The 23,700-nt window shown below is 39.8% G+C and overlaps 1 protein-coding gene across 1 annotated transcript in view; it reads right to left on the reverse strand.

Annotated features, from left to right (window-relative positions):
* Positions 1–19,178, reverse strand: part of Fam241a (family with sequence similarity 241 member A) — a 31,204-nt gene extending 12,026 nt beyond the window's left edge. The window contains exon 1 of the mRNA XM_034499354.2: positions 18,890–19,178. Within this exon, the coding sequence (XP_034355245.1) occupies positions 18,890–19,033 (144 nt within the window). The 5' untranslated portion in view covers positions 19,034–19,178. The remainder of the gene's footprint in view (positions 1–18,889) is intronic.
* Positions 19,179–23,700: the final 4,522 nt, after the last annotated feature.

Genomic DNA, 23,700 nt, shown 5'->3' on the forward strand with positions numbered 1-23,700 from the left:
TTTTTTACTAAAATGTGACATTTTAAAAGTGACAAAATGCTTTTGTATTTTGGCTTAACTTGAATAAAAATCAATTTTGAAAGGAGCCAGCAAAATCTTAATATTAAAATATTTAGGTTTATACCTTTAAAGATGAGGTGTTTAACTGTCTTTGTATTATAGCATAAACTATTCTGTGGTTGAAAAGAAAAAAGAAAAAAACCCAGAATACAAACAAACAAATAAAACCCCAAACTGAAAGGACTTTAGAACAACATGAAATTTCAACTTGCCAGATGGTGTGGTACCACAGGCTTCTTTTGAAAAACCTAATGTTGTGCTGTCAAAGAGAGACTGCTATCCTATCTATCCCTTCTGCAGGGCTGATCAATTTATTTGTGGAATACAAAACAACTTGATCACCTCTACCACATAATCCTGTTTAAGAAAAATCAAATTCTCTATGGCCTTACTCTTTTGTTTAGTTGGACAAAATATCTTTCTTTGGAGAAGAAAATAAAAAACCAACCCTTGACAAACAAACAACCTTTACTTCAATAGTTAATTACTTGTAAGTATTAATTTCTTCTGTTTTATTTTTCTTTATCTCAAAAATGAAATACAGTGCCAACCTTGAAAACCAACAAATAAATGAAATTTTAACTGATTTTATAATAGTTATTAATAAAAGTAAAATTTATTAAATAGCTCATGCTAATGGGTCAAAGTTTTCATTATACTGATATTCAAAGTATAAAGAAACTGAAGAGAAGAGACTTCGTAACTTAGTCACAATCACCTTGCAGCTGGTGGAGGGAGATGCATTTGACAGTGTGGCTCTAATAACCAGGTTTCTAAGGCCCTGTGCTAACTACCATGTGCTTTATCACTACGGAACCAACTGGGTGATTGTTCATAGTCTATTGGCCTTAATATATTAATTTTTATAGAAGTTTAAATAGTTACATGTATCTTCATCCATTTCATTTAGTAAGAAATAATAATTTAAATTACCCTTATATGAGGTTGGCTATCTACACTCAACTGTGATACTTATCACTTGTTGGAATTTACAGTTTTCTTAAAAAGCAAACAAGAAACCCCAAACAACAACAACAAAAAAACCCCCAAAAAACAAAATCCAAACCATTCTCTAACCTTAATCTTATCCTTGTCTGTCAGAAGAAAACAAAAGCAAGAGAAGTTGACAAGAGTCAGTCCAAGCATCTAAACAGGAGTGTTGGCACAATCCCAGCTACTCAGGAGGATGAGGCAGGAGGATCTCCAGTTCTAAGGTCTTTGGGGGCAACTTAATGAGACATGTCTCAAAATAATAGAGCAAGAAGCAGTGGTAGGGTTCCCCAAAGTACCCTAAGCTCAACCCCAACTGCCACAAAATTAAGAGTCAACAGAAAAGACTAGAAACATGAGAGACACCAGAAGCTGGTAATATTCCAGTTTTCTAACTATATATAGTAAAGAGAGAAATGTATTTTAGTCAACCAGAAATAACTACCATCTCTCCCCCACCAAACTTTTCTTGACTTTGTAGTAATATACTTAATAATAGCCATGAGCTAAGAACTTCTGCAGAGTGAGCTCCAGGGATCATGGTGAGGCTGTCTACAGACATCATAGTTTCTTTCTTTCTTTCTTTCTTTCTTTCTTTCTTTCTTTCTTTCTTTCTTTCTTTCTTAAATCCATTAAAGTTACACAGAGATAAGAAAGATGATGAAAAGAAATTGGGAGTTACTTGCTAAGGTCTTTTGTACCTAGGTCTTCTCTTTTTCCACTCAATCACTCCATTATTCCAATCAACCTCTGAAAAGAAAGGTTGCTTTGAAAAATGTTACCTTCTTGGGAGAAGACACACATGCAAAGCAATAATAGAGGATATAGCATCATACATAAGGGGACTCATGACTATCTTTACTAAGGAGTTATGAATTTTGAAAGCCTCTGAATTACCTGTACATTTGGTTCCTTTGGCTTGTATTTTCTCCTTGCAACCTAGAACCTTAGTCTACCATTACAATTAGGAGTTTAGACACTTGCTCTTCTTCATTCCTCTCCAAGGGCTCCCAATCTCCCTGTTCTGTGTTATTGGTAAACACTGTGTCCAGATGCCTTGTTATAAGAGCATGTCTCATGGGTCCTAGTACTTTCCCACATTCCTGAATCCTTTCAGTCACCTCTCATTAACTGTATCTACGTTCTCATGTGAATTGACCCAAATCTTTTTCACTCGTATATTCTCCTTCCTAAACATACTATTTCTGTTTAAGATTCAATTTACTATCCTGTCTTCCTATGTACATAGTTAAGCTTTGTTGTACGTTTCTCTATGTGTTTGTATGTGTAAGTGTGCATGAGTGCACGGCATGAGTATGAGGATCAGAGGATAGCTTCAGGTTTCCCTCACTGCCTGTTTAAGACAGGGTCTCCGTTGTTATTCACTGCTGCATACACCAGGCTAACTGGCCACCAATCTGGCAATTCTTCTGTCTCAGCTGCCCATCTTCCAGTAGGGGAAGGTACAGCACGCTAAGGTAACAGCTGTATATGCTACTGTATCAGCTTTTTAGAATGTGGGTTCTGGGGTATCCAAATACATGCTATCAGACTTGCACACCACGTGCTTTGCCCACTGAGCCATCTCTTCAAGCCAACTCATAGATTTTATACTATAACATATACTTTTTATTCCTAAAGTAAAAAAAAAAAAAAAAAAAAAAGAAAGAAAGAAAGAAAGAAAAAGAAAAGATCTTGATTTGCACTAAAACTGATGACTATTGGGCAAGTTCCACTTTCCTTCTGAGTATGGACAGAGCATTTTACCTGGACAAAGGCTAACTCCTGAAGGCACTGATGCTGCTGTTTGGGCTGTCTGAATGTAATATATTGAAAATTAGTTTTTAAAATTTATGATTTGTAAATATGTTTCTGTTAAGGTTTAGAATAGAGTTTTCCAGTTTGTACCTAGGCCAAGAAAATACAGTTTACAGATGCTTATAAGCTCTGTTTAGAATATGCTGGGACATTTATAAGGAATATTCAAATATAAATGGTTATTGCTAGAATTAAGTTCCTTTAAAATTCATTTATTTTCTAAGGCCTATAATGTGATTTGTTTAATCAAAGTCAATAGTACTTATAAGTCTGATAATTTTTCAAAACTTACACAAAGACTATTCATACAGTGATGTTTGGAGCTGCTCATTACATCCTATATAATAAAAGCTTCTTGGTGTGAACTGATCTTTCTGTCAAGTCTAGCGACTTGGTTGATTCTTTTCTTCGCTGTTCTGAAATAACACTGTGCAATTCTTATTAAGCAAAATGTCTCAGTTATCAATCACTCAACTAAGTGGGAGAAACTGGTTCTACTAGCTTTTCATTATTTACAGCACTAAAGGGTCTGCAGGGATCTACCCTTGTAGATGAAGAAAAGTGTACAGTGAATGAAGGGCTTGTGTGTGAATCGGATGACAGGTTAGAGTTGCCTCTGTGTGAGCCGATAAAGCAGAGTCAGAATATGAAAAAAATACACCATATCCAAAAGAGAGAAATAAAGAAAAAGCTTGGGAAGCCCGCAAAGGGAACAGAGACACACCAGAAAAGATCAGAAGAACAGGATGGGCAATGTAGTGTACTTGAACTCATGCTTCTTGGATATGGAAGGGGAAAACAAAAACCTCCAAAAGGTAAACCAGATAAAAGCTGGGTATCCCCACCCTCAGGACAAGTCCAGGGTTTTCACCATCCTCAAACCCACTTGTGGGTTTCAACTAGGCAGTGATTTCTCTGGCATATGGTCAGTAGCGGAGAAAAACCCCATTTTGTCATGTTCTATGATTCAAAGGGCCTGGAACCATCTTGAGAGAGGAAGTATTGTTAAAAACTAACCACAAAGGCCTCCGACCAAGTTAGGGAGACTTAATTCAGCTTGGTACAATTGCTGGGTGAAAGAGAGAAGGCTGGAGTCAGAGACTGACAAGCCATAGGTATAGATGGGAGGAAGCTAGCTCAGGCAGGGTAGTACAAAGAACAACAGCTTCACTGTCAGGTGGACCACAGATTTCATCAGCTGAGAATAACCCTGGTGTCTGAAAGCTTGGAGTCCAAGGCCTATGGGCAGATCAAACCCTGGAGCCACCTTATCTCTTATTCACTGCTGAAGAACTTGAGTGCTTAAAAGTTTCTAGAGTGTACTTGGTACCAAAGGCTGCATCACTCCAGTGGAGTTCTGAACACTTGAAAGGATGAAGACAGTCCCATGCCTGTGGCAACCTCACTTCTGTGATTGCCTCCCACATTCCTGATGCACTTGAAAGACATTCTCTAGCTAAAACATTAGACACAGGGGGCTGTACAGAGGTCCCTGGTATGGAAAGAAAGAAGAGAGAGAGAGAGAGAGAGAGAGAGAGAGAGAGAGAGAGAGAGAGAGAGAGAGAGAGAGAGAACAAGGAGACAGGCAGGCAGGCAACTTTAGGAAGAAAGCTGTGGTGGACATCTAACACTTGTCCAGTGTAGACATAATCACAGAAACTGTCGTCCCACCCAACACTGCTTTAAACTGACGTTTCCACTATCTTGTTCTTTCCACTATCTTTTTCTGACTATTATGATTGCTAGCTCCTATTTTTACTTAATGTTTAACAGGATTTTAATGGTATGTATTACATTTTAAATTTTGTTATTTCCCTTACACATTTATCTAACATTATTTACACTTTATAGGGCAATCTCTTTTCCTTAGCCCCTTGCTTTTGTCAGCCTTTGTACCCTCACGGTTCCCCCTATATCCTCCTCAACAGGTAATAGTCTTTGGCTTTACTTTTTGCTCCTTTTTACATTTATCTACTTTTTATTATTGACACTTTCATCATTGGGATGTCTTGGTTTTGATCCACCCCCCTTTCTGCCCCAATCTCTTGTTCTTTTCCCGTCAACCACATCCTATTCTTTTCTACCTTTCAGTTATTTAGCGTTGCTTCTCTGCTTCTTCCTTTTCCATGTCATCTTTCTTTTTTCTCATTCATTCATTTCCAAACATCAAATAGTCATATAGTGGTGTATTTTAAGCGTTTCTTCCTCTTACATGGGCAGATGTTGCTGACACAGCAGTTTACTATCTCCTTGTGGGCAGTCCTGGGGACTGAGACTGCTCAGTCATCTGCTCAGCAAGATCCCATGCCAAAACACCAGAAGGGGAGCCAAACAGGAAAATGTTCAAACTGAAACAGAGGAACTCGAGAAATAAGAAAAAAAGACTCTCCCAGAAGATCATAACTCCTCAAGGACTGAACTCAAAGATACAGAAATAAGCAATCTGTAAGATAAACATTTTAGTAGTTTTCTGTTAAAATGCTCAATGATCTGAAGGAGGGCACAGAGAAGCAAACATATTTAGTTCAACACCTGGAGAGGAAAACCAGCAACAGAGAAGGGAAATTCAACAAAGGAAAAAAATAAGCAATATGGATGAAATAGTTCACCAAAACGAAAGGAGAATACAGCATAGAAATTGAGATCTTTGAAAGAAAACAACAAACCTATTCCCCCAGAAACCAAACAAACCCAAACCACCAAATAGAAAAGAAAGGTTGGAAAAGAAACAAGTGAATCAAATAAAAACATACGGAATGGCATTGGCAACATGCTTGGCCAGGCAAAGTCAAGAACAGACAGAGGAAAGGCTCCGGAATGGAGGGCAAGGCTGAAGAAATAGTACATGCAAACATCAAGAGGGGAAGGCAGAAACCTGACTGAAGTAATCACAAATTCTGGGACATGATCAAACCTAAGCATACATAAGAAGGAAGATAAACACTGAAGATACTGTGAATCTATTCAGTGAAATTATAACAGAAAACCTCCCAAATTTAGAGAAAGGCACAACGTTCAAATACAAGAAACATGAAGAACCCCAAGGAGTTATGACCAAGTTAGAATTTCTCCATACCATGTTACAGTTTAAGGTATCAAAAATCAAAGTCTGGGACTGGAGAGATGGCTCAGTGGTTAAAAGTACTTGCTGTTTTTCCAGGGGACCCCTGTTCAGTTCCCAGCACCCACATCAAAGTGGTTTCTAATTGCTTGTTACCCAGGGTTGGGACAAGCAAAAGAAACTTACTTTAAGTACTACCATTTCATTTTCAAACTCCATTTAATCACAGAGAGAACTAAATTCAAGGTCCCTAGGCCCTAGGAAAGCTGGGGACTTCCCAATAGCTGAACAGCTTCTATTACAAGGAAACAGTTTTCTGAGTCTAGACTTCTCAAGGACAACTTATAAGGGAACAGATGTCTGAGTCCAGACATCTCAGGACTTCTCCATCTTGCTGGTAAGGTCAAACTAAGTTCATCTTCCCAGGCCCAGGAACCTACCCTAACCTGATTGAGGAAAACTCCCTTGTTCAATCCCTTATGCCAAAATAAGGTTGGACAATGCTATAACCCCCTCCACCCCCACCTCCACTTTGTGGTCTTGTCCTTTAAATATGCTGTGCAATTTCTCTTCAGGGTCATAGTTCAGCTCTCAAGTCTGTTCTGCAGCCCTGAGCAATCAGTATCAGCTTGATTGCAATAAAATGTTGTCATCTGCTTTGACCTGGTGTTTGTGTTATGTTGGATTTACGTTGGATTTAAGTGGCCCCACAACACCAGCTCCAAGGTATCTGATGCCCTTTTCTGGCCTCCACAGACAACCCCAACCTCTGACACTCACAAATACATACACACACACACACACACACACACACACACAAATTAAAAAAGGATCTACTGGGGGGAGGTAGCACATACCTTTAAATCCCAGCACTCCGGAGGCAGAAACAGGTAGATTTCTGAGTTCCAGGCCAGCCTGGTCTACAGAGTTAAGTTCTAGGATAGCTGGGACTTCATAGCGAAACCTTGCCTCAAACAACAACAACAATATGAATCTAAAAAAAAAAAAAAAAAAAAAAAAAAAAAAAAAAAAAAAAAAAAAAAAAAAAACCCAAGACACATTTTAAAGCCTGTACAGCAAAACAAGTCACACACACAAAGGCAAAAATATCTAAATAGTATCAGAAGTCTTGTCAGCAATTCTAAAAACCAAAAATGTCTGGAATTGTTATATTTCAAGCCCAGAAAGTAAATAACTACCAACTAAGATTACTATTTCCACTAAAGATATCCTTGTAAATGGACAGACAAATAAAAACATATTAGGGTAAGCAAAGGGAAGACAACTCTTGATTAGAAGCCAGCACTGCAGAAAATACTTAAAGGAGTAGCACACAAGAGAAGGAAGAAAGACATTCATAAGAACCTGAAGTGAATGGAAACCCCAAACATGCTAGCATAGAGCTCTTCTGATATTTGGTATGGTAGATATCAACCCTAAAGTCCTAAGAAAAGCTAAGGGAGGCTACCACATATTAGTAAGATGAACAATTCCTCAAGAATCTATAACAGTTATAAATAAACATACACTCCTAATGTTGGGATTTCCAATTTCATAAATCAAACAAGTAAGGGATATAATGAACATAAAGTCAAATAGAGCTAGATATAAAAGCAAGGGTGACGCCCGCATGCCATTCTCACCTCCAGTCAGGTCACTAAAACAGAAAAACAACACGGAAATACCAGCTGGATTACAACAAATCAAATGGAACTAACAGATATTTTCAGAATATTCCACCCAACAGATATAGAATACACATTTTTCTCAGTAGCCGCAGACTGACCCTTCAAAACTGAACGAAGTCTAGGTCAAAAACCATGCTTTAACAAATGTAAGATAATTAAAATAATTTCTTATCAGGTCACAGAGGAACAGAAGTAGAAAGCTGTAGGAGGAGAGACCATAGACAGGCTGGGAAGCTGCCTGGTAGGTAAAGGGCTTGGTGCAAGAATGAGGAGTCAGGTTTGGCCTCCTGTACACAGAAAGCCACATGTGGTTGACAGAGTTGTAACCCCAGCATTAGAGACTTGGAGATGGGTGGTTTCCCTAGGGACACATACACAGAGGGAACACAGAAACTGTACAAATCATTAGACACAAACAAAACACTCTTGAATGACCAAAGGGTCATTGAAGAAATAAAGAAGGCAATTCAAAATTTCATAGAATCAATTGAAAATAAAAGTACAACTTACTATAACTTTTATAATGAAATAAAGACAATTCTAAGAGTTAAGTCTATAGCTAGTACCAGGCTGTTTCTGCTACGACTCTAAATAAAATTTGATAAGGGGAAAAAGTCTTTGCTGATTACATATCAGATGGGATTAACAGCAAGGACATATAAAGAACTGCAAAAGTTAAATACCTAACCCAACAATCAGTCAATAGATGGGGCAATAACTTTTTTTTTTTTTTTTTAAAAAGAAAAGCATGGCCTGGTCTACAGAGTGAGTTCCAGGATAGCCAGGGCTACACAGAGAAACCCTGTCTCGAAAAATCAAAAAAAAAAAAAAAAAAAAAAAAAGCATATGGCAAAAAAACTTGAAAAGTGTTTAGCATCCTTACATCCTTACGAATTAAAAAAAAAATCATTATTTTAACAGAAATAAGTCAGACAAAAAAGACATAGTTTTCTCTCTTATAAGTGGAACCTAGATTTAAAACTTTGTGTGTTCATGTGTATGCACATATGTAGTTCTCAAGAATAGAAAATAGATCATGAGGAGAGAGGAAGAAATCTTAAGGGAGGTAGGAAGAAACAAGCTGCCGACGTAGATGACAGTGGGAGTTGGTGAGAGGAACAAACGAGACCCAAGTGCAATGATACATATGTGTGAGTAGGCCATATGAAACTCTTTACTTTGTACGGTAATCCTAGTAATTAATACAATAATTAAAAAAGAAAAGAGTATAGGTTTATCATGTCTTATGGAAAAAACATTTTGAAAAATAGCACATATAAAGGTGGCTTTATCAGAACCTATTGTTTTAGGTGAATGATGGTGTTGTGAAAAAGAAGTTTTCTGCTTAGAATCACAGTTTATAGTTATATTCAAAACAAAACATTTCCCCATGGCAAGTTTTGCCACCTGCATTTTATACAGGTCCTGTTATGCCCTGCTTGTGGCAAACAAGACTACATAAACTTGATAATTTAAGTACGTGTAACTTTGATTGTTAACCTCTAACTCTGATGAGTCATAATCCTTGATTCAATTATCATGTTTTTGTTGTTTTTGGTTTTTCGAGACAGGGTTTCTCTGTGTAGTCTGGCTGTCCTGGAACTCACTCTGTAGACCAGGCTGGCCTCGAACTCAGAAATCCTCCTGCCTCTGTCTCCCAAGTGCTGGGAATAAAGGCGTGCGCCACCACTGCCCGGCTTCGATTATCAAGTAAGTTTTCAAAAACAAACAGACCCTTTAGTCAATTTGGTCCATCTTAACAAATGATTGACCGAGTATCACAAGCAAGGCAGGTGCTCTGAGGCCACACAGTACCGCCCTGCCACCAAGCTGCTTAGCATATAAAGAAAAGAAAGGTAGGGAGAGTGCCTCGCATTTAAACAGTGCTACTTTCTCTCTCCCTAATCATGAGTTGTAGTTCTGAACACTATTTCTGAGTCTATGCACCTCTTCAGATTTCTAGACTGGTATGCTCTACTGCAGTCCAACATTTCCTTGAGATACCCTGAAACCCCAAATTTAACATGATCAAGCTCAATCATTTGTTTTTTTCTACAGGATACCCTGTCTCAGAGGCCAGCACTATCAGAAGTGTAACTGAAAACTCTGCTGATCTTTCTAGACATCTTCCCCTTTCATCTTTCCCTCACGTTTGCCAAGTCATTTCCTTCTGAGATCATCTATTAGAACTCATATAATTTACTAGCTGGCGATCTTATTCACTTTATACTTTCTCTTGGTAGAGATTTCATTTACTATAATGGTATTATTAATGCTTATATGGTTTATTCAATGACAATGCTTTTTTGAGATCGGGTCTTACTTACGGGTGGTGTCAAGTTTGCTATATGGCCGAGGATGATCTTGAACTCCTTGTAATCCTTCTGCCTCTACCACCTCCCAAGTACTGGGATTACAGGCATGCACCACCACACTCAGTTAAAATGCTTAATTCTGAATTCATATCATGGCCAAGAGAAAATTATTACTTAAAATTTTGATCTCTTCAGAAAAGAAGTTCTTACAATTTAAATTTGATCCATGTCACTTGACTTTCACTGTCTTTCTTTGCTCATTAGCTATTTGTTCAATAGACATGTTCAGTATTTTTATCTCAAACACTTGCTCATCACAAAGATGCAATAATTAAGCTGTGTGCTGTTAGTCTACTGAAGTTTAACACACACACTTAGGACTTCCCAAGAATCAGCCAGCCAGGATTGAAGGCAGGGACATTCTGACAACAAATTCTGAACTCATTCCAACAAAAAGTACCACCGTATTTTTTTTAAAAATGTTGTATGTGTGCTAATGTGCTTTACTCAAAATAGCATATCTTCTTTCTTAACCGCATCCCTTCTCAACAAGAAATCAGACATCTAAATCTTTTACTGTCAAAGTTATAACCAGGCATTAAAAACAGAACAAATTTTTAACAAATACATTATGAGGTATGATTATAACTCAAGAAATGTATTTAGAGTAGATTTATTATTTTATGTGTACTTACTTACACCTAAATGTGTGTACACCACGTGGTTGCAGGTGCCCACTGAGGCCAGAGAAGGGTATCGGATCCCTAGAACTACAGGTAGTCATGAGCCACCCATGCAGTGTGCTGGTGAGATTAAACCAAACCAAATTCAGTGGCAAACGCTCTTAACAATTCACTGAGCAATTCTCCAACCCTTTGAGAAATACAGTAAGAAAGAAAAGGAAGGAAAGAAGGTAGGTAGAAAGAGAGAAGGGAGAGAAACTGACTAAAACAAGTCCAGGGACCAGAGAGATGACTCAAAATGTAGTAAGTAAAGGTGTTTGCCACCCAAACCAGCAATATATGCATAATTTCAGAACCCACACAAAACTGGATGGATAGAATTGACTCCACAAAGTTGCTGTCTAACCTTCACTATCATGTGTACCCCTGATATACATATTGATAATCATAATAATTAAAAAACATTCATGATTTACTTATCCTTTGATCTTTCTAGAAGGACTTGAACTTGCTACAGTAGAAATAAGTGAGTAAAATAGTAATGTAAGACAGAGAAGCAAACAGATGGTGAGAACCTGGACTGGGGCACTGTGCTAGTGCAATTACTAAGAGGCAACCTCACACTTGGCGCTACCCTCCCGACAAGTCAAAGGAAAGCACAGTTGAGTAGGGTCAACCATCACCTCAGTGGACCCTTCTGTGTATGTTCACCCATTCTAGACAGCATTCCCTCCCACACCCACTACTAGCCACCTTGTGTGCTTTTATTTTCTCACAACACCTATAATCCACTGATTGACTAGTTATCACGCAAGGTCTTCCCCCACCCCATGCATAGTACCAGATTAATTAGAGGAGAAATTTGAACATATTTTTGTTTATTAGTATGCCAGCCTAGACCAGGACCTGGAAAATAGTGGGTGACTCACTCCAAGTTTTTGATTGAATAGATAAAAAGCGATCAAGGAAACAAATGGAAGTAAACACAAAAACAATGAACAAAGCAGAAAACTTTCTATAATACAATCATTGTAATAATTTTCTAAACATTAAATGTTCAGTATGATGTAAGTGGGACAAGCCCACTTTTAGGATAGCAACAAAAGTTTTAACAACAGTAATCAAATACAGCATGCCTAAAGACTTTGACTCTACAAGATTAAAAAGCATCCAGAAATATCACAATTGTATGCCATATTCATTACAATGTAAAATGCACTGTAATATAACTAATCAATACAATAAATAAAGGGGATAGAACTAAATATAGACGTATTCATTTTATAATACACCTTGTAAGCTCTGCCTAAGGGTAAATGAATGCACGGTTTTCTGTGTACTTGAGTTGTGACTGTAAACTGTTTTGGAGGACTTGAGGTGTTCAGGTGTTCAGTGGAGAGAGATTCAGCCTGTTAGGCACATTTCCTGCATCCTTCCAGTGATGCACTAGTATATCCTAAAATCTGGACAGTAACAGCATCTACTCATAGGGAGTCAGATCAGGTTTCTCACCAAAAGACTTTGTATGAACTGGTGATGAAAGAAACTAGCCAAAGTCAAACAGTTTTCCCACAATGTGACTTTCCTTCTCAAGTCTCACTTTGTAGTAGTGTGAGAATACTTTCTGGTATAATTAACAATTACCTCTGAAAACTATGGGATGAGAAATTCTGAATCAGATTGAGGAAAATGGCAATATTCAAGACCTCAGGTTTAAATTCTCTACCTCTGTAGACATTCTGCACATATATAGGTAAAATTATGAACAAAGGGATTAAAAGTAATTTTTATTAATTGGAAGAATGAAAAAAATATTCCCTATTTTCCCTACAGAGAATTCCTGTAATTCCTTTTGGTATTACAGAGAAATATATCAAAGGAAATAAAACAAAAATGTAATTTTCTTAGAAATGTTTCAATAGTAGATATTAATGATTTTGTTCTTCATTTTTCCTAAGTTCAAAATACTTGTGTTATTTTCCTTTTGATCAGAATCCTGATAAGCTGCAGTTCTTGCTGTAGGAAAAAACAGGCACAAACAAGGCAGGTCATTTCCTCTTCCTGTGCCAAGATTAAGCACAGGTGCCAATGACATTAAATGAAAAGAGGAAAGCCCTTTAGATACAAGAAAAATTAAATTATAGAGTAGAAAATATATTTTCTATTAAGTTCATTGAAAATTTATTTTATGTGTTCAAATTAGGCTAATTTTCAAATGTCTTATCAATTCCCTTCCAGGCACACCCATAACTAATGGGTTTTTGCAGATAAATGGTTGTTATTGAAGACCTGTGAGCCCAGAACAGACAAAACTAAAGACAGGAGACGAAGGTGCCAGGCAGCACAAACCAAGATAAGGTTTCTACGTATGCTCCCTGAGCCAGCCTGACAGTCATGGTGTCTTTAGTTGGCCCTTCATCTTGCTGTATCATTTCTCCTAAGTAGGACATTGAGAAAAAGTCATATGGAATTATTTTTGCTCCTGTCAAAAATTAATGACAAAGTGGGGAGGGGAAATCAACTTAATATCTTCATTAAAAAGGAAAGCAAAACAAAAGAAAACAACCAAAAGCAGGATGGTGGTGGCGCACGCCTTTAGTCTCAGCACTCAGGAAGCAGAGGCAGGTGGATATATGAGTTCGAGGCCAGCCTGTTCTACAAAGTGAGTTCCAGGACAGCCAAGGCTCTACAGAGAAACCCTGTCTCAAACAACAACAAACCAACAAAACAAATTTAAGTTGGAGAGTTTTCTTTTCTTAGAGAATTATAAAACAATTTATTTTAGACAATAATACTTACTAAAATGAAGTTCTATAATGTGACTAGTTGAGGTGAATAAATTTGAACCAGAGGGAAAGGTGAAGAAGATAGCATGAAGTAGAGATAAAGAGCTAATACTTATTGAAGGCCTACTGTGTGCTAGGCATTTTGTGTACAGTATTATATCTCACTTAAGTAGTGGACAGCACTATACTTATTACAAATGAGGAAACTGGCCATCAGGTTCAGGTGGATCAAGCAGTAATGTCAGGCTTCAAACTTAGAATAATCATACTATAAATCCTATGATGTTTCCTAATAATGTCAACAAAGAAGACATGGGAAAAAGAGAGTGTGGTAGAGGTGAGTGGAAAGGAATGGAAGTGCCATGGGAGAATGAGCCCAATAGGAGAAATGCAGAGAAGACTGTGGAGGAGAGAAAAAGCAAGTTAGACGGATTGGAAAAGACACAGAGATAGGGCTCAATTGGGATTATCAATTGGGATATAGACTTCAAGACAAGAAACAAACTATTCTTACCTCTTTTTTTTTGGGGGGGAGGGTGTCACAGACTAGCAGGGTAATTACAACACTGAATCCTCCCTCCCTGTGAATTTTTGGGTAGAGTTTGGCATGGCTGATATTTTAAGGCAGATAATACTTTGCTGTGGTATTGGTTCCTTTCTATCACTTTGACCAAAGTCTTTGTAAACACCTTAAAGGCCAAGGGTTCATTTTGGCTCATTGATTCAGACGTAGGATGCAGAGGGCACAGGGAGAGAACCGTTTACATCAGGCAGCCAGAAGCAGAGAAAGAGACATCCAGTAAGGTTTTTTTTCGCACCTCTCAATGTTATCACAATATGAGTTCATCTAGGTGAGAGCTTTATGATCTGCCTCTAACCTTTTGTGACCTTGCAGACTACCCAGACCCCAGACATACACATGGATCCTAACACAAGACTGTCTTCAGCTGAGAACTACTTACTGATCATCTAAACTTAGTATTGACACAGTATTGTTTGCAAGCTGCTTTTAAAAGATGTAAAGCAATGTGGGTATAGACAAAGACCTCTTTTTAAGCTATATAATCTAAGGGAAAGCAGCAGAGCTATCAGAGACTGGTCACCATGATGGTGACTCTGTAAGATAAGAGGACTGGCTTTGGAGTTTAGAGACCTGGGTTCTCCTCTGCTCTGATACTCCTTACCTTGTTGGCTTATGTTGTGTTTGAACTCTTGCCTATACACTTCAGGGAGAAACTGCTAAATGACTTCCTTACATACATCTATTACTGATACTCTCCCGATGGGCTAGAATGTTATGGGTTGGTGCACTTATATTTCCTCTATTTCCTTGCCAAACTGTGGTCTGTGGTCGTAGCACTGTACCACTTGAGATTCTGTTAAGAGATGCCAAGTGTCAGACCCTTACTGAAAATTAGCCACATCCAAATCTTCGTTAGCAAAGCTGAGAGTGCTGCCACAGGCGGCCCTCTGCCTGGTCTCTCAGTTAACTGTGGGTGTGAAAACCCTTAAAGTCTACTTGTCACATTTCCTTTCAGTTCTGGTTTGACAACTGGCTCCCGCAGCTAACACTTGCATGCTAGCTAATGCACTAGGGACCTCTCTAAGAATACTTTTCATACATTATTAACTCCTGCGATCCACCCTCCTATGAAGCTGACATAATTATCATTCTCATTATATAAATGAAGAAACTGAAGCCAACAGAGGAGGGTTAATTAACTCACCTAAAGCTTCAGTTATAAGTAGAAACCCATGGATTCTGTGTCCAGAATCTGTACCCTATTTCTAATGATAGATCAAAAAGGACACATAGGTTACCCCATTATTTTATAAATCACCTTTGAAAAACATTCATACACACTGTAATGGAAGTCCATCTTACTTATATTTCCCATTATTTTATAAATCATCTTTGAAAAACATTGATACACACTGTCATGGAAGTTCATCTTACTTATATTTCTAAGCCAGTATCATTCTTTGTAAAATTCTAGACATTGCAACAGACAATGAAGAAATGAAGCATCTTATTTTAAAGGGAACAGGGGATCTCTGTGAGTTCCAGGGTAACCTGTTTCACATATTGAGTTCCAGGCCAGCCAGAGCTGCACAGTGAGACTGTCTCAAAAAGCAAAAACAAAACAAAACAAAAAACCCAAAAAACAAAAAGCAAGACATTTGTTGAATGCACTCTTTGGGATGCTTCAAATCACTTCCAGGAGCTTGACTCTCTGACCTACTTTTTCCACTTCTAGGAATCTGTTTTGACATAGAAGTGTGATGATTACTAGCACATATTTTTATATGAAAGAGAGTTTGAAGGCACCTAATGGACTGTTAGGAAGCTCTAAGTCATTCTTTCATGAGATTTTTCTAATATAGGGAAATAATGCTAATGTTTGTTTTCTTTATTCTTCTTTCATGTATTATATCCCACAGTGTCCTGTCCCTCCTCCCTTCCCAGTTCCTCCCACCCTGTTCCCTGCTCCCCCAGATCCAGTCCTCCTCTTTTCCCTTCAGAAAAGAGTAGGTCCTCCAAGGGATAAATCAGACAGAAAACTTTGCTGAAGCACATGATGTATACATGGGTACTTAAGCCAAAACATGGAGACACAGTAACTTCAAAGTACTTGACTTCAAGGTATTACTTGGAATAATTCCTTACAAGTAATTATTTTCTTCATTTTCTTCACATGTATTTTTAAATTTCTGAAGTTCATATTGTTTATATAATCATAAAGACATCAAAATTAATATTAATAATTCTTTAGTCAATTTGAGGGTCATGGGATTGCCCCATGCTTTCTGTAAACACGGCCATCTCAGGTTATCGTGAATTGTAATCTATGTTGTGTATATAAGCAAATGCCACTGACATTACAGACATGGAATAAAACCCAGAGAGGTCTGGCCTTCCAGCTATCCAGCAGGGCACTTAGTTTCCATAAAACCACCAGGCAGTCACTGTCAACCGTGTACTTGGATCATATCTCCTGAACAAAATTATCAATACATGTGGAACAGCTGTCTAAGTCTAGACTCCCTGGTTGCCTGGATAGCAGCACACAGTACTCCCTCTCTTGCTTATCTCTCATAGAGGATTGTCTTGTTCTTCTACTCGAACATAGTTTCTTTTTCTCAAGGCTTCCTTTTTAAGGATTCTTGATTTTAACAAGACCTCTTTTGTCAATCATCCTGCCTGGAAAAAAGATTCAGGCTTAAATGCGAGCTTAGCTTTTCCTCAAATGGAGTATCAGCTGAGGACAAACTGCAAAGTATGATGCTGACAATGTATTAGTTATTAATAAACCACCTGTATCCACAGCAGTGTTTCAGTATCACAGGAGGAAGTAAAGTGAAGGTGCATTCTGATCAGGTGTTTCAGCAACAACAAGGCAAAGAGAAGTTTTGTATAGATGCTTATACTCGTCTTCCAGATTGAAGAGAGAAGAAAGGCAGAGATGGGAGAGATGTACGAGGAGACTGTAGGCTGGGACATAACCCAGCTTCTTCTTATCAGAAAAGGAAACAGAAACAGACAGGATAGAACATGTATGTTAGGAACTGACAAAAAGCTGTTTCTGAAACACACCACATTGGCCCCACCCAAGAGAAGAAGGCATTTCAGAGGGCTGTGGCCTTCAGTTCCCTCTCGGTGTCTAGGAGGCTGGGAGTCCTGGTATCCTTAAAACCAACCCCAAAAGATGAACAAGAGAATATCTCCATGATGAAAAATTAAAATGACTCCTTGGAATGTTTTATAGTTGTTAATTCTAGTTCTCCTTCAGATATTGTATGTACAATAATAGCTCTATCTATGTGGCATTACATAGATTTTTAAATTTCATTTGTAGGTTGTAAAAAAAAAACCTGGAAAATAGACTTTGTGATACTGTTGCCAAAATATGATGGATCACAAACATTTGCTTTCTGCATCAGTGGGTTGGGCTGTACCAGTTCTGAGTTCCTGATAAGAAGTTCCCAGGTGCTGATATGGTACGGTATCAGGTGTGTTTTTCCCATGAGTGTGAGAACATAGACTATACAGGTGAAGTATGTAGCAAAAATATGACACAAGTAGCATGTCTAAAAAGTAAAGGCAAATGGAATTTCATAGTACAATGGAGGAAGCAGGTATGTGATAGCAGGTAGTCTCTAGAATGTATATTTAATTTTTTGTTTCATCCCTTTTCTTAGTTCTTTTTTAAAATATATTTTTAAAGATTTTATTTATTTATTTTTATTTATATGAGTACACCGTAGCTGTCTTCAGACACACTAGAAGAGGGCATCGGATCCCATTACAGATGGTTGTGAGCCACCATGGGGTTGCTGGGAATTGAACTCAGGACCTCTGGAAGAACAGTCAGTGCTCTTAATTGCTGAACCATCTCTCCAGCCCCCTTTTCTTAGTTCTATTAACCATTTCAGTAAGACTAGTTAGTGTTCCTGACGCTGTCCATGCCATTGTATTGGTAAGGTCCAGAGATGCTCAAGGGAAGGATTTCACATATGCCATTACAACCATTTGTACATTTACTTCTGGAAAGGGAGTTTTAGTTGCTGGCTGTGTTTTCCAGTTGAGCAAGAGTAAGAGGAAATCAAGACTTTATTGAGTCATGCAACCTACAGTTCAGTAAAAACACCACCGGGAAGGGAACCAACGAGATCTCCTAGCTACCAATTATTTGCTTCAGTCACTGGCTCCTATATTGTCACATAGATGAACAATTACTGTCCTCATGGTGATCAAGCCCAAGGCCACATTAACATCATTTTTGTCTCTTAAGTAATGTGTTGAGATGTTTTACTAATGTATTTAGTTATTAATGTACTTAGTGATATTAGAGGACAAGTGACAGGTATTATTAACTGATTTTTTCCAGAAGTCTAGGTTTACTTATGTGATTTCTAAAGGTCTGCTTATCTGGGGGATTTCTGAGTAGCTAATTACTGAACTGCCTGTAAAAAAAAAAAAAATCGTCCCACGTAGAACTCAAATTTTACATTCTACTGCGAGTCTAATCTTGCAGGTATCTGATGTTATAATTTATTCCCCTTAGTATTCTCAATGATACCAAATTCAGAGAACTTTAAAAGTACCCAGTTTCTCTATTGTGTCTATTACTAAGGCTTCCTTCCCTTTGGTGCCCACAGAAGGCAATTTTCTTTTTTTCTTTTCTTTTCTTTTTTTTTTTTTTTTTCCACTTCTAAAATGAAGTTCAGCTCTGCTCGGCGGTGCTGTGAAACTTGCTCTGGGAGAGTCCCGGTGACACCCGGGCACCGACCCTCTGAGCGGGCCGTCCACCCACACCGTCCAGGGCGCGTGCGGTGCTCAGAAGCCGAGCGCACGTCCCACGTAGCACAAGTTGCCGGGTGTTTTGAGGTGAGGCTCCCGAGGGCACTTCCACGGCGCCCGGCCCCGCCCGTCAACCGCTCACCGCGTGCCCAGCCGCCACCCCGCGGCCCGCGTGCCCGCGCTCACCTGCTCGCCCTCGTCCTGCGGCTGCCGGCGCCGCGGGCTCGCCCCGGGCTCCCGCTCCTCCGCCAGCCCTGCCGGCGCCGCCCCGTCCTCGTCGCGCTCCCCGCCGCCGGCGCCGCCCCGCAGCAGCCTCCTGGCTGAGCACATCCCACCGCCGACTCCGGCCGTCCGCACGGCTGCCGCTGGCCACACCGGGACTCCCGACGCAGACGGGAATCCTAGAAGCGCGCCCGCCGGCCTGGGCGCCAGAAGTGCTGGAGCCGCCCGCCCCTCCTGTCAGCCGCTCGCCCCACCTCCCAGCTCGGGGGCGGAACCCGGGGGCGGGGCCGGTGGGGAGGGGAGGGGCCATGGCGGACCGCGGCCCAATGGAAGCGGGACCTGGTGGGGTGGGCAGGGTTCTGGGAGGGGCGGGGCCAGGGAAAGGCGGAACCGAGGGTTTGTGTAGCATTTTCACAGTAAGAGTATGAGACTATGAATGAGGCCATAGGTTCCTAAGAGTGGTTGTATGTTTGACAGCTATTAAAATATATGACATCTCTGTGAAACTGTGCAACTATCTGTACACAACAGACAGATATCGCGTGGTGAAGAGAGAGAGTATGTCAGAGGTGAGGAACACTTGTAACAGAACCAGACTGCATGAGGGAGATTATAAACTGGTCACAGGTGCGTGAAGAAGAGTGTATCTGACAGGTCATTAATGTCCGCGAGAGCCTGTGCGTAATTGTGTGTCTGTGAGTAACTGTACACACACACAGCTCAGATGTTGTGTTTAGTGTGTGTGAGTGTGTGTGTGTGTGTGTGTGTGTGAGAGAGAGAGAGAGAGAGAGAGAGAGAGAGAGAGAGAGAGAGAGAGAGAGAGAGAAGGAGGAAATTATGTGTTGTGAGAAAGTGTGTGTAAGAATCATTGTAACAAACTGCAACCAAGTGCACACAGGAGATTATACTGGAGACTATTAGATGCGCAAGATTGTGTCTGACAGGGTATTATGAAAGCCTGTGTCTAATTGTGCACCCGTGAGAGACTCCCACCTGTACACAACAAATTGCAGAAGATTGTGTATACCAGAGTGTATTGTGATGGGATAGTGTGGGAGATCATAGGTGTTGAAAGTCTGCGTGAGGATATAGGTATAAAGAAGAGGGCACCTGAGAGTGAGACGCTCAGTGTGAGAGGGAGCTGTGCACACGAAGGTGTGAGCACGTAGAAGAGGTTCTGTGAGTGTGGAAGACAACTGAAACACACACTGTCTACCTCCATGCAGGCTGTAGCAGGCGCTCAGCTGGGCCTGGGTGTGCTGTTGGCTGCTTGTGCTGAGAAAGGAATGCATGCTCTCTGGCGCTTGCTTCTCTCTCTAAGCACCTCTGAGTGACTGTGGCTATTTCTCTCTGCTTTCTAGTTGCTTGTCGGAGTCCTGGGATCATTTCGTGGTCTATCTGCCATAGCGTATATTTCTAGAAATGGTTTAAAAAACTCTCAGCGACTGATAAGAGAGAGAAATCCAGTTTCTTTTTCTTGCTAGTCCATCCATCTAACGGTAAACTGAGGGGCATGAAAGTAAAATACCAAAATTTTGCTTTCCTTTTATCTGTGCATTGAGAAAAAAAATTATGGTGTAGATAGTATATCAAACTGTCATTGGAAATTATTTCACATTTCAGATTTGTCTAGAGACGAGTAAGTTGTTTTGGAGCTAGAGAGATGGCTCAGCGGTTAAGAGCACTGACTGCTCTTCCAGGAGTCCTGAGTTCAATTCCCAGCAACCACATGGTGGCTCACAACCATCTGTAATGGGATCCAATGCCCTCTCTTACATGCAGGTGTACATGCAGTAGTGCACTCCAATACATAAAATAAATTAAAAAAAAAAAAAAAGAAAAAAAAATAGCACCTAAAGTATCTTCAGGCATAACCAAGAACTTAAATTGGCAGGAATTTACAGGCTTATTTTAAATAGTGGTTTTATTTGAATTAGTCAGGAGCTTGTGTATACTTTTGCTCACACCTAACTCACACACTCTCTCTTGTATATTCAGTATCTCACACAAACATCGTTTCGTACACACAGTCTATCTGTTACAGTTTGTGATGTCACCCAGTTTCGCTCTTACACAGCGTCTCACAAATTCTCTTTACTAGTTTCTGCCAAACATGCGCTCTCCCTAGGGACTAGAAAAATATGCTTCTGATCATCACAAATTAGAAAAAAAAGAACCTAGCTTAGTGTCTGTCTTAAAGGACTTTAAAATCTTAGATGACAGTAATAAATGTTGTATGTACATAATAAGAAAGAGGAAAGCATCTAGTGGGAAGGGCTGGGAGGACAAGAGAGTGTAGTGTGTCTGTGTGTGTGTGTGTCTGTGTGTGTGTGTGTCTGTGTGTGTGTGTGTCTGTGTGTGTGTGTCTGTGTGTGTGTGTCTGTGTGTGTGTGTCTGTGTGTGTGTGTGTCTGTGTGTGTGTCTGTGTGTGTCTGTGTGTGTCTGTGTGTGTGTGTGAATATGGCTTGTCCTCCCAGCCTTTCCACTAAACACTTTGCTCTTTCCAAGCCCGGTGACGTTGGCCTCTGATTATGTACATTCTCATTTCTCTTTGTCTAATGGCAACATTTCATTTTTGAAATTTTCTTTTGACTATCATTCCCTATAAGTGATCTTTAAGAAAAAAACAACTCTAGGATCATATGTAGCAGCCCAGAGAGCATTAGCCTTTCCTGCCAACCCTGTGGACTTAAGACATTTGTGTTTCCTCTTTGCATGCACGCATTAATGCTGTAAGTCCAACAGCTAGGCACTAGGTAAAATGAAGGGAAGCCACTTTTATCTGTGAGAGCTCAGACAGCAGAAGATGCACACAGATGGGTTAATGAAAACGTCCAGACCTTAGCTCGCTCAGCGCATGAGTCCTTTAGAATGTGCTGTCTGGTTTTCTCTTAACGTTAATTCCTTCTCTTCCTTCTCCTTTTCTAAGACAAGGTCTTGCTTCTGAATCACCAGCTGGCCTGCACTCAAGTCTCTCCTGCATCTACCTCCAGGGGGCTGAGACTGTGAGTATATGCTACCAGGGCTGACAGAGGCTCCTTAATTCTTTGAGAAGTGTCATTTAGTGTTTCAGTAGGTTGTTACTGAAGGCTAGGAGGCTCACTCAGACAGATAGCCCTTCTCTCAGGAAACTTCCACTTTAATTACCACATTTCAGTATGCTTCTCTTGGCCAAAGTAAAATAAAATAAAATAAAAACTTTTACCAAGGCATGGGTGGAGTCCTATGTCAGTAGTCTTTTTTTTTTTTTTTTTTTTTAAACAATACACATTTGGGTTTCCTTGTTTGTTTTGTTTTTCTGGTTTTGGGGGTTTTGCAAATGATCTGCTTTTGTTCCCAAGACTTTGTTTTTCCTAGAGACCCAGAGAATTACATCTTGCTACAAATCTAATAATAGTGTCTACACAAGACATTATTCAGATTAAATCCCAGATCATACACTTTCATGTGCATTTTATGGGAAGAGCGGGCTATTTTTACTCTCTGAGCCATATGAGTAACATCTAAAGAAAGCTATCAGCCACTTGCCTGTGGGAAATATAAGATTGTTATTACCTAGGCAACTACAACATGTCAAACTGCAATTTTTACTAGTATATTTGCCGGTTTCCCCAGGAATTAAGTGGCACAGTGTGCCTGTTTACAGAGTGTCTTGTGTAGCACAGCACGGCCTATGCAGCTGCTGTAAAAATGACTTTATGTCACACTGTCACCCCTTTATACCTTTTTTGCTCGATTCATTTGCCCATCTTTCCAGCTGGTATCAACTTGACACAACCTACAGATTCCTGAGAAGAGAAAATTGCCATTGAATTTCTTGCATCAGATTGGCCTGTGGGCACGGCAAGTCTATGCGGCATTTTCTCAGTTTCTACTTGATGGAGGATCTGCTCTGCAGTGTGTGGTGTCATCCCTGGGCAGGTGGGCCTGGGCTGTGTTTAAAAAAAAAAAAAAAAAGTAGCTGCAAACCAGCATTTTAAAAAAAGCCAGAAAGCAGCAATCCTCGGGTCTCTATTTTAGTTCCTGCCTCAAATTCCTGCCTCAACTTCCTTCAATGGTCGACTGCGACCTGTAAGGTCAAATAAACCCTTTCCTCCACAAGTTGCTCTTTAGTCATGCTATTTACCATAGCAACAGAATGCAAACCAGAAGAGCTGGACAGGGTTCAGATTAAAGGGACAGGACTGCAAATTAACCTTCTCAGACAGTCAGTAGCGAAGACAATTTGCCCTACTCTTGGAATTAATTTCCACCCTCTCTTCTCTTTCTTTCCTCTGGTGTGTTGCCTTTGCTCAGCAGCCTGTTGATTTCTTTCCACGCAGTAGAAATGTTGTCACTGGGGGTGGGGTGGGGAAGGGGCAAGCATGAGAAAGCTATCAAACTCATGAAGGGGAAGAGAGGGGGAGGAGGAGGGGGAGAGAGAAGAAAAGAGAAGAGAACCAAAGAGAAAAAGAAAAAGGACTGAGAGCATTCTTAGGATAGTACACACTCAACTATAAAGGTGTTTGTATCACTTAGCCCAGATAGGAAGCAATTCAAAAGGGTGTGCCCTGGACAAAGGAAAAGTTATTCAAAGGGAACAAAGTTACCATTAGATTGGAGGAATAAACTTTCCACTTGTGCCCTGTGATGACCCATAGTCCCATAGTTAATAACACTCCGTTATGTACTTCAAAGTTGCTGAACACAGACATTGAAAAGGTTCTAGCTATAAAAAGTGGTAAGCAATCACGGCTCTGGCTATGTTGATTAGCTTGACATAATAGTCTATGACA

This window comes from Arvicanthis niloticus, chromosome 4 (genome assembly GCF_011762505.2).
Source record: "Arvicanthis niloticus isolate mArvNil1 chromosome 4, mArvNil1.pat.X, whole genome shotgun sequence".
NCBI classification, from domain to species: domain Eukaryota; kingdom Metazoa; phylum Chordata; class Mammalia; order Rodentia; family Muridae; genus Arvicanthis; species Arvicanthis niloticus.